The sequence below is a fragment of the Daphnia carinata genome, chromosome 1 (genome assembly GCF_022539665.2).
Source record: "Daphnia carinata strain CSIRO-1 chromosome 1, CSIRO_AGI_Dcar_HiC_V3, whole genome shotgun sequence".
In the NCBI taxonomy this organism is placed as follows: domain Eukaryota; kingdom Metazoa; phylum Arthropoda; class Branchiopoda; order Diplostraca; family Daphniidae; genus Daphnia; species Daphnia carinata.
In genome coordinates, this window is record NC_081331.1 from 6,001,664 (window position 1) to 6,012,901 (window position 11,238).

General features: G+C 38.9%; 4 protein-coding genes across 4 annotated transcripts; 3 read left to right on the forward strand and 1 right to left on the reverse strand.

Moving 5' to 3' along the window:
* Window positions 1-3,659: 3,659 nt before the first annotated feature.
* On the forward strand, window positions 3,660-4,679 carry LOC130691163 (adhesive plaque matrix protein-like). The gene is made up of 3 exons (XM_057514074.2): window positions 3,660-3,772; window positions 3,832-4,056; window positions 4,124-4,679. Exons 1-3 carry the CDS (start codon window positions 3,767-3,769, stop codon window positions 4,586-4,588), a joined length of 696 nt encoding a protein of 231 aa, XP_057370057.1. The 5' UTR covers window positions 3,660-3,766; the 3' UTR covers window positions 4,589-4,679.
* Window positions 4,680-7,087: 2,408 nt separating this feature from the next.
* On the forward strand, window positions 7,088-8,082 carry LOC130691162 (adhesive plaque matrix protein-like). Its single transcript, XM_057514072.1, has 3 exons — window positions 7,088-7,148; window positions 7,217-7,480; window positions 7,547-8,082. The coding sequence occupies exons 1-3, from the start codon at window positions 7,143-7,145 to the stop codon at window positions 8,006-8,008; spliced, it is 732 nt and encodes a 243-aa protein (XP_057370055.1). The 5' UTR covers window positions 7,088-7,142; the 3' UTR covers window positions 8,009-8,082.
* A 1,031-nt stretch (window positions 8,083-9,113) lies between these two features.
* On the reverse strand, window positions 9,114-9,778 carry LOC130691175 (uncharacterized). The gene is made up of 2 exons (XM_057514086.2): window positions 9,554-9,778; window positions 9,114-9,493 (listed from the first exon to the last, which is right to left on the reverse strand). Exons 1-2 carry the CDS (start codon window positions 9,557-9,559, stop codon window positions 9,197-9,199), a joined length of 303 nt encoding a protein of 100 aa, XP_057370069.1. The 5' UTR covers window positions 9,560-9,778; the 3' UTR covers window positions 9,114-9,196.
* A 353-nt stretch (window positions 9,779-10,131) lies between these two features.
* Window positions 10,132-10,905, forward strand: LOC130691169 (adhesive plaque matrix protein-like). Its single transcript, XM_057514080.2, has 2 exons — window positions 10,132-10,290; window positions 10,354-10,905. Exons 1-2 carry the CDS (start codon window positions 10,285-10,287, stop codon window positions 10,795-10,797), a joined length of 450 nt encoding a protein of 149 aa, XP_057370063.1. The 5' UTR covers window positions 10,132-10,284; the 3' UTR covers window positions 10,798-10,905.
* Window positions 10,906-11,238: the final 333 nt, after the last annotated feature.

Genomic DNA, 11,238 nt, shown 5'->3' on the forward strand with positions numbered 1-11,238 from the left:
TCGTCACAAATTGGAACGATTCGTGCTCAACGGGATTGAAGTTTTATGACTATCAATTTTACCTCACTATTTGTCCGTGCATATTGTACGCAGCCGCAAAGTTGTTTCTCTTTTTTTCTAACGTAGGTGTTGTACCAAAGAGCGAAAGCAATGTTAAAACTTGATAATCCATGTATTGACTTTGCCCATTATGGTGGTCGTTACCGCTTCACTGAACTCCACATGCTTTGAACTTTGCCTTGCGTGGAGTTCATTCGGACCGCAATTCATGGACTGGGCTACTAGGTTAGATATATACAAGAACTATGGAACTTTTAATTTAATGACGGGCGTAAACAACGCCTACGTACTTGTTCGAACCGTACGCTAAAAACCTTGAGGTCGATTATGAAACGAGAATGTGAAAATGTTTAGGCCATCGAAAGTTAGCCTTGGAATAGATCAAAGCAACCCCACGTACAGGTCACCTTTGCTGTGACACGATCTTATGGCTTAAGTAACTACGTGTTCTCACCTGCCCCCGTAGAGCTGTTGGGCGTGCTGCACGATTTAGAGCGCGGGACACGTTTTGCCTTCCAAACAGTGGTGGGCCTTCTTGGGGTCCTACCCTGCAGCGCATGCACCGGCGGCTTGCCTAACGGCTTGTCTCCCAATTGCTTGCCCACCTAAATAATTTTATGAAAAAGAAAAATGAAATTCCTCCTTTGTGGAAGATTACAGGTAATAAATCCTTTTCAAAGAAAATTCGATCCGCTGACGCTTTGAAAAATTCGTGAATGGGAAAGCTATTACGAAATTGGAGCAATCAAATAGAATAATACTTCTTTATCGTAACCACGCTTTAAACAAAACATACGTCTGCATTTAGTTTCTGCTATAGTGTTACAAGCACAAAGCTATGTAAAAGAATCCTATAGTGTCGTTTCACCAAGATACTGCTTTTTCTTATCTGAAATAAAAATCAGGATGCTGTGACAATTGGTCCAGATATTTTACATCAATGAGCGTGTCATTTTCAATGATGAGGGCTGTTCTGCGAACTGCACGAAAGCCAAACGGATAACAAAAAGGATGGTTTTTCACTTTCCCTCTAATAACAAGAGACACCGCAGTGTATTCAACTCACCAAACTCACGTTCTAGATCTAGTGATGCATATACCATAGTGGAAAACGGTTTAATGCATACAAAATACTGTACGAAATGGAACCCAACAGGTGATGAAAACATCTGATAGTGAATAATTCTTGTAATCGACTTTGGTGGAACAATTTCCTTAACCAATGTTTAAAAAAAGGGGTAAAATGCTTTAATTGTACATTATTCATTGAAATTTAAATCCTGTGTATCACGCAAGGAACTCGTCAACGAATCCTACCTAAAAGTGTAACGCAATGGGCTAATAATTGGGATTACTAGTCTAGGTAAAAATAAAAGGGAAAGGCCCTCATCACGATCCTTTAAAGATATATGTTAACCGCTTGAAATCGTGGCTCTGTGACTGCCCATCGCTACGGCTGCCAAAGAGATTTACTGAAGCGTTAAGAAGTTGAATAAGAAGACTTATGTGTGTCCTTGTAAAGACAAGCGAACAGACGATCATAGTGGGTTTACGTTCCACGTCTGTGAAAATGTCGTAACAAAGATACTTTAAAGTTTATCCCCACAAAAAAAGTTTTCTACTAGCCGACATCGGAAAAGAATTAAGTTGCATGAAATGTCGGTTCGTCTTAAAAAGAAATATAAGAACCGATACGAGAAAGTGGCAATTGATTGTAGCGATACTTTCAAAACCATGTCAGATTTCTTTGAGAAAATCACGCAGCATAGAGGATCTCGTTACATTTTATTGCTAGTCCTTCTTTTGTAGCTTGGCTTGTTACACGATTGTAGCGTGACTTGCACTGTAATTCTATAAACTGAATTTTCTCGAAATGCATAACCTTGCAAGTTACACAAACATCACGATTTTGCACAATTCGTACAAATGAACGAAGACCATAGAAATGACTAGCTCTCGATTTCATCATAGCCTACCCTTTTTACCTTGTTAAGAACGGGAACATCTTCATCATTTTCCATAATAATAGTTGCTGTAGGTCGTTAATATTTCGAACCATCGCCACGTTAATTGAATGTACGGGGATGGTCTAAGAATCTAGTAGAGACTCACGCATGGCAAATCACGTAATAGCTGAAGCGCGCACAACTGCGTGAGAATGGTGTAATTAAGACGCAGTGATTCGAGCATTTTTTGCTTTCGTGCAAACATTTGTGTCATGGTTACACCGTACGCCATAAAGCACAATGTCGCATCAAGTATCATTTTGGTCCAGAATTCGGGTATCATACAAATCTCTAAAATTCAAATTCACGCTGCCATATGAATGGCTATATGAAACTACAAGTTTGATCAGTAGAAAAGAATTCAGAATAGAAATTTGATCTATAAATTTGGCTAATAATCTTAGAGACTTTCTGCGGAAGAGTTTGGGCGTGACACATTCAATTGTAGTAGAATATAATATGCAAACCATAATACGAAATCAATAGACGACTCGCGAATACCAAGATCAACAAGAGTCACGACTGAGATAATAACGACACATCAATGGCATACTGTAACGTCAGATATCATTGATTATATAACTTTATTCATTCCAAATTTTTCTTTATAAAATTGTTTGTCTTTTTTCTGAGAAAGACACCAACCTTCACCTCCCTGTTCGAAAGTGTAACTAAAAATTATTGCCTTCCAGCAGTTGAGTCTACGATAATTTATGTAGATCGACTCGGCTGTGACAGACTTATAGACGTACAGTTCCCACCATAATACCAGAAGCGGAGTACTTGAAACAAAGCGCAACTCTATTAATATAAGAAGCAACAATCCGTCATCATTAACTGTGGAAAACCAACGTTAAAATCTCACACGGGGGTTTCTCTTTTTCCATACGAAAAGACATGCCTCTTCTTTATACCTATCCATTTCTCCGCTGTTTTCAAAAGTGTAACAATAACAATACAACATCTTACACGAAAAAGACCACCGTTCTTGTTGTAATCGTTTCAATGACACCGAAACTGGCGTCGATAGATCGAAACGTGAACAAGGAGCACTCGATTTTGGTTTCTATATTGACAATTGGGTTCAGCAATCTACGTTACGTATGCGATTAAACAGCGAATTAACCTGTGCACTTTGACTATTGCAAATAAGAAAAATGCATCAACAGTAGTATTGAATATTTGCTAACGTACCGATTCACTTTCTGCCAGTGTCCTTGCTCTAAAAACGTAACGATCCTTTGGTCTTTGTATAGAGATATGACGGCACGAAACGCTTGATGACTTCTCATTTCGTTAGAGGTCAAACAGGCTCACGCTAAATTGCAAAGAGCGCAGAAGATATGGATGAAACGTTGCGCGATGAACGTGACTAAAAGAGATCATAGAGGCGGTAGGTACGTCCGTAATAGATCGGTGGTGGGTGTAGCTATCGCACATTGCTTACCTCTTTTACCCTTCAAGGAGACATCCCACCCTAACAATTGTGTATTTCTAAAAAAAAGTATAGAGAGAGAGAGACTGAAACCAAAAGTTTCCTTTTTTTGATTTCGTTTTTCATTGGACCCTATTTGAGGCATATACGCCTGACAGCAGATGAAAGGCGAGAGGCGGAGTCGACTAAAACAGTATAAAATGACGGAGTGGTCGAATGGAAAGACATCAGTTGCATCCAGCTGTTGTACAACAACAAAAACAACATGAAAGTATGGCTTCGTTTTAAGTTGTTATGAAACCATCATCTTATACGATAAATTCTTTCTAGGTATTCATTTTCGCCGTATTGATCGCTGTGGTCGCAGGACAGGCTTACAAGCCATCAAACTATCCTGCAGCACCTTACAAGCCGGAGTATCCAGCACCAGGCTACAGACCATCATACCCTGCTCCTTACAAACCGGCTTACCCTCCACCTGCCTACAAACCTGAATACCCGTCTTACAAACCCGAGTATCCTGCTCCAGCCTACCCATCAAAGAGCTACGATTACGTAAGACATTTTCGTATTCCATTCTGATCTTTCGTTTCTAATTCTTGATTTTTCTTTAACTATTTAGCCCCCAATGCCGTACAAATTCGAATGGGCCGTTAAGGACGATTACACTTACAACGATTATGCCCATGAAGAGACCAGTGATGACAAGGGTCAAGTAACCGGCTCTTACCGCACTCTCCTTCCCGATGGGCGCACTCAAGTGGTCAACTACAAAGCCGATGACTACACTGGATACATTGCTGATGTCAAGTACGAGGGAGAAGCCAAATACCCGGCTGAATACAAACCAGCATACAAGCCTGGCTACCCTGCTCCGGCTTACAAGCCTGCCTACCCCGAGCCAGCGTACAAGCCTACCTACCCTGAGCCAGCATACAAGCCTTCCTACCCCGAGCCAGCATACAAACCTTCGTATGGAGCCCCAGCTTACAAGCCTTCGTACCCTGGTCCAGCTTACAAACCCTCCTACCCACCCGCCAAGTATCCAGCCTACCCGGCTCCCAAATACCCCGCCAAGTATCAGTAAAAAAAAGTATATTATATAGAGAAACGTGTGAAAATATCTACCTTAAATCTTACATGTACTTATCAAATAAATGATCTTAATAATATCATAATCATCTCGTTCGTCCATTCAGCGTTACCTTAAAGAGGTCTGCTCCACTTTTCTCGTTACAACCTTAAATTTCATAGCGGATATCTAAGGTTTTTTTGCTGATGCGTTTTCGAGAAAACTTTTAAAAAATGCGAGTTTACTTTAGCTTTCATTTGAAAGTTTATTCTAATAAGTTTATTGGCTCTCCGCGTAATTGCATGGAATGAATCCGTTCCAACAAGGCAATAGCGAAAACTAAACCTTGATCTCAGCTATTAACCTCAGTCCCCAAAACATGCATAATTCCTGTTTAAGTACAATACTTATCTCCAGCCAAAGTCATAAAATAGCCATATCGTATAATCATACAAATAATCCCAAGCAACTAGTTAGAAAGCAAGAGACAGTAATAAAAATACGGACAGATTGGTACCTGCCATTCATTTGTCAGTTGTACTTAAACATCCCAACAGAAAGACTTAAAAAAAAATACATGCAACTATTAATAATGTGATTTTTAAAAATCTTAAGAAGAATGCAATATTTGGTTACGCCAGTTTGTAAATCCTGATACAAATCATAACGCGCTATTGTCATAATTGACGAGGCCACCGCAGTCACGCAAAGACCAGATACATTTTTAAAAATGTGATTTTAATCATAATTTTCGTTTCTATTTCAAATAGAAACTCACGTCTCACCTATATACTTAAGATCCAATAAAGAATAGAAGATTGGATAAATTCAGCACGAAAACCCTGTTTTCATTTCTCTTGTATTTATAGACGCTAAGAATTGCCATTACAGAAAGTAGCCATTTACTTTGAATCCAGATAAACGTGCATTAAGAAACTGAATAGCAAACGTCTCTTTTGAAACACGATGTGCACGGTCGCTATTTTTTCAACGAGAACAAAAACCGTTACGCATTCTTATCTCGTTTAAACACAAACCCCATGGATTGCTCCCCTTTTTCGCCAAAATTCTCTTTAATGAATACCGGCTAAAAGAAGTCCAACTATCTTTCGGATGAAAGAATAGCTCGATTCACTTTCTGCAGCTGTGACCTTGTTCCAAAAAAAAGAGATTCATGGTCCCCTCTCTGTATGTAGATGACACGCCCCTGCAACTCTTTTTCCCGTTTTTCTATAGAGGCCATCACGCCGGCAGAATAAACGGTCGATTGTAAAAGTGCGTTCACCGCTAGTACCTTTTTTCTTTAAAATTTTAGAGTTAGATTCCCTGTGGAGTTTTTATTAGGTGTCATTCATGGCAAAAGTCGTTTTGATTTTGAGGGATTGTTATCACAACATGGGCGTGGTGTTTTCACCTTGCAAATATTGTTAGGCAAAGAGAACAAGAGCAGGATGAGAGGCTAGATATTAGGTAGTTCGTGGCATGTTAATTTAAAGAACGTTAAGGGTTAAGAGGTATCAGATAAAAACAAACCCGACAAAAACAAGGCCGATTTTTTATGGAAAAATCTTTTTCTTCTTTAAAAATTTGGTATAGCTATGAAAATACCTTATTTAAATTCAAAATTAAATGAGAATCACGAAAATAAGCCTTGTTTTTACGTGTGGATTGTATGTTTTGAGTTAGTTGAATTCAAAGCGGTTGCAACCTAAAACCACATTGATTACGTTTTATTCAAAAACTACACAATCTACAGGAAAACTAATATTTTATTCATGATCAGCGTTAAAATTGCGTTATAATAGGTTTTATAAATCAGAGGTTTTAAGCCCACATCTTTTTCATGAAAAAATCTGGTCCAAAAATTAAGCCCGACAAATAAAATAAACCCGACTTTTCCTATTTTTAAATTATTTTTTAAAACACAGATATTCCTATGAAACTACTTGATTTATATGTTAAATTTAACTAGGATGTCAAATATTAAGCTTGTTTTTACTTGGGACTTATAGTTTACCAATTATTTACTTTCAAAGTTGTTACATTTAAATCACTTCGGATACGTTTTTGAATTCGAAGTCCCTATTAAAGACCTAAATGGATATCAATTGATTTGGAAATTGCACATCCATTAAAATATTCATGAAGTCCCAACTGTTTTTGTATAAATTAAGGTCTTAAGTACCACGGTTATCCATTTGCGTTTCAAATGGAATTCCATGAAGGGCGAATTTCTAATTTTATTTCCATAATTTGAAAGAAAAAATGCTCTCAACAAGTCAAAATAAATTAAAGAAGGATAAAAACTTAAGGTCGTGTAATATCTTATACCCCAAAAATGTAACGTTAAAAATAGAAGAGTGATACGTAAGGTGTATTTAGTAACCCACAAAGGCAAAGAGCAACTTATGGCATTAAAGACTGAGTAAAATTGGGACACACGCTTACCGAAAGAAAATGAAAGGAGAAAGGCGGAGTCGGACGACGCCAGCGAACTATAAAAAGAGACGGAATCCTACTGGAAAGACATCAGTTTACATCCAGCTGTACTCCAACATCTCAAACAAACATGAAGGTATAGATAATTCCATCTTTTTTTGCTTCGATGAACGGTCAAATACTGAAGGCAATAATCTTTTCTAGGTTTTTATCATCGCTGCATTGATGGCTGTTGCCTCAGCCCAAGGACCTTACAAGCCATCCACTTATCCGGTGGCTCCGTACAAGCCCGAATACCCGTCTTATAAACCTGGATATCCTGCTCCGGCTTACAAACCGGCCTACCCTCAGCCAAGCTACAAACCAGACTATCCTTCTTACAAACCTGAATATCCATCACCATCTTACAAGCCTGAATACCCTGCTCCAGCTTACAAACCAGCCTACCCATCAAAGAGCTACGATTACGTGAGGCATTTTCATCTTCCATTCCTATCTTCAATTACTAATTGTTGATTTAATTTAACTATGTAGCCCCCAATGCCGTACAAATTCGAATGGGCCGTTAAGGACGATTACACTTACAACGATTATGCCCATGAAGAGACCAGTGATGACAAGGGTCAAGTAACCGGCTCTTACCGCACTCTCCTTCCCGATGGGCGCACTCAAGTGGTCAACTACAAAGCCGATGACTACACTGGATACATTGCTGATGTCAAGTACGAGGGAGAAGCCAAATACCCGGCTGAATACAAACCAGCATACAAGCCTGGCTACCCTGCTCCGGCTTACAAGCCTGCCTACCCCGAGCCAGCGTACAAGCCTACCTACCCTGAGCCAGCATACAAGCCTTCCTACCCCGAGCCAGCATACAAACCTTCGTATGGAGCCCCAGCTTACAAGCCTTCGTACCCTGCTCCGGCATACAAACCCGCCTACCCACCAGCCAAGTATCCAGCCTACCCAGCTCCTAAATACCCCGCCAGATATTAGAATAGAATCCCAAGCTAGAGAAGTGTCAAATTCAAATAAGATATATTTTAATAAATCATAATAGTACAGTGAAATATGGTTTTCTTATTACTGTCAGAGTAAACCTGAATTCTGAATGCTTTTTCCAAAACCAATATTTGATTTAGGCTACATAAAATCTTTATTGTGTACACAAATAAAACAGCTTTGAAAACATCTAAAAAGGAGATCAATACGGTCTTTGCAATAAATGAAATTTCTTAATAAAATTCATAATTTGTTTAAACGAAGCAGGTTGATTTTCTGGGGCATGATAACCGTAATACGGCCGTTTGTACTGATAGACTGGTTTATAATAATCTTCAAGAGTAAATTGCGCTTGATATTCCTCTTGAAGGTAATTGTGTTGATCATAAGGCGGTTGGCACGAAACGACAGTCACCAAAACAGCAAAGACAAAAATCTGTACAACAAATGAATCATTGTCTGAAAAAATTCCTTCGTGGATAAACATACCTTCATTCTTTAAAAAAACCGATATTGAACAACGACTGAACGCGACTGATACGTGTGTCCTGTTTGCAGTGTTTTATAACTGCTGCGTAGCAGTGTGCAGTGCAATCGTGGACTACACCTTTTGGTTTCATCACCTGCAGTTATGTGTCTACCAAATTTCTATTCCCATTTCCCCATGACCAATTTTCTCCAATACAGAATTCATGTGATCGTATGACAAAATTTCAGTATCGATTTCAATTTTAAAATTTCTTCAATTCCGCTAAAGAACGCCACTTTTACTTTTCCCTGTAGGCGTTAACTGTGAAGGCAGATCTTTTCTTGAGGTATACCACTGCCACAGATTAGGTAATCAATTGGAAAAGTGCCCCCGAACAATTCTTTATTATAAGGGACAATATGCGTTTGTATCTTTAGAGCTTCTTATATCGTTTCCCTTCTCAGTCATCAGCCGACAGCGTTTTAATTAGAGAGCTGTCTTTATCCTTTTTAATTATCTGTACGTTGTGCATATATTTGCGCGATCCATATACAAATATTACTCATAGCTATTCGTATGATAGCAAAATTCAGTTCTTTAATTATGCTGGTACAAAAAGACACATAAGGCTTTTGAATTTTACAACGTTTTTTTCATTTATTTCAATTGAGAAATTGAGAACATAAAACATGAATGAGTTACTAACACATTTGTTAGTATCTGACTGAATATGGTGACGCAAAGGTAGGGTACTTCAATGCCGAAGATACAGGTTTATACACTGGGACTTCTCGGTAGGGTTTATAGGTTTGCTCAGCGTATGAAGGTTTGTATGCTAGGGCTGGGTATTCCGGCTGGTAAGACGGTGTTAAATATTCCGGCTTGTAAGATTGTGCTGGATACTGTGGTCTATTGTAGTCGTTTAACAGTTGGTAAGGAACGTAATCTGTAGGTTTATGATAGGGTGGTTGCCCGTAAACTACTATGATGGCAGCAGCGATAATGAAAACCTAAAGGCATTACGTAAACATTTAAATAATGTTGAACATTCGCTAAAGAAATAAAAGTACCTTCATGTTTGTCAGGTAAACGTATGCCGTAGAACAGTCAGAACACAACTAATGACTCTGTCTTGTATACCAAAGTTTTTATTTACATGCGTGACTCCTCCTCTCCGTCTCTTCCGCATTTGGGTCACTATCCTTGCATACGTTTCCTTGTCTTCCATCATCTGCGGCATGTGTCAGAGAAATTTGTCTTTCCCTTTCACCACATTTTTTTTGTACTGGTTTGCTTGGCTTGATTGCGCAATTTAGCCAATGTAGGAAACGAGATCAACTTAAACGTATACGCCAGTTAAATACATTGCAAACTGGATCAATATTTAGAAAACTATAGTGACAGCACATTATTGAGCGAGGCTAATACGCAGCAGTTAGGCTATAGCAAAAGAATGGCTGTGAAATAACAATGAACGGCAAAGCATTATTTCAAATAATTACCGTAGTAGCAATAGAACATGTTATTCCACAGCTAGGAGAAATCCCACCTCACGACAAAAATCGCTCCAACGTGGAAGTGAAATATTGCCAAGTTTCTTTTGATCGGTCTGACGAAACTGTAATCGAAATGGAAACCACTACAATGGCTATTGCGTAATTTCGTCATAGACGTCCTGATACTGATGAAATCAACAGTAAGAGGTGGAGTCACATTCCATAATGCTTCCTCACTATAAATACGGTTGGCGAACACAGCAACAGGCATCAGTTCGATCCAGTGCACAGCACATCCGAAAAACATGAAGGTATCCTTTTGCATTAGTTATTTCATTTGATTAAAAAGAGAATAATGGACTATCTTTTCCAAGGTGTTCATCATCGTTCCATTGATTGCCTTAGTTTCAGGCCAAGTGCAATATGAAAAGCCAAACTATATTCGCTATTCCTACCCGGAATACAAGCCGGAATACTCAGTGGCTTACAAACCAGAATATTCAGAAGTTTATAAAACAGAATATTCAGAAGTTTATAAACCAGAATATTCAGAAGTTTACAATCCGGAATATCCCGCAACTTACAAGCCGGAATATCCCGCAACCTACAAGCCGGAATATCCCGCAACCTACAAGCCGGAATATCCGGCTGTTTACAAACCATCGCCTGTTTACAAACCTACATATTACGAACCGACGTATACGCCCAACTACCCAGAAGTTTACAAGCCAATTCCTTACGAGCCAACATACACCACCTTGGATTCTCAATCCAATTACCCTCCTACCTATGGAACTCTCTATCGGAATAAGTTCTGAATAGCTTACTTTTAGACATAAATTTTCGCCAACATCATGTTCTATGTAAAAAGCCCTGTCATTATAACATTGTTTACAAATTCATCAAACAATAAACGTATCATAAAATTTAAACATCTCTAAACCTTCTTCCTATGACCAATGTATAGTTTACGTAAGTACCCAATTAAGGTTAAACTATGCACTCACTAATGAAATACTATTTTTTTCACCTACCTTTCTCTTTGTCGGTGAACAAAGCGTACGGATGGAAAAATGCTGTTTCCTAGTGAAGGAAATCTGCACGATAGGGTTCAGCCTAACTATATAAAGTTCATGGAGAAGCTGCACGTCCTACGCACCTTCCCCACTGCTACTGCTTCCTGCTCACAAGTCAAATTGTTCAATATCTGCGTGCACAGCTGAGCCAGCGTTATCAGCCTACATCCAGCTGGTGTACGC

What these genes read in the sequence shown, in the direction of transcription:
- LOC130691163 (XM_057514074.2), top strand. An exon ending in CATCAAAGAGCTACGATTAC is followed by an intron (nt 4,057 to 4,123) that starts GTAAGACATTTT and finishes TTAACTATTTAG; the next exon opens with CCCCCAATGCCGTACAAATT.
- LOC130691162 (XM_057514072.1), top strand. An exon ending in CATCAAAGAGCTACGATTAC is followed by an intron (nt 7,481 to 7,546) that starts GTGAGGCATTTT and finishes TTAACTATGTAG; the next exon opens with CCCCCAATGCCGTACAAATT.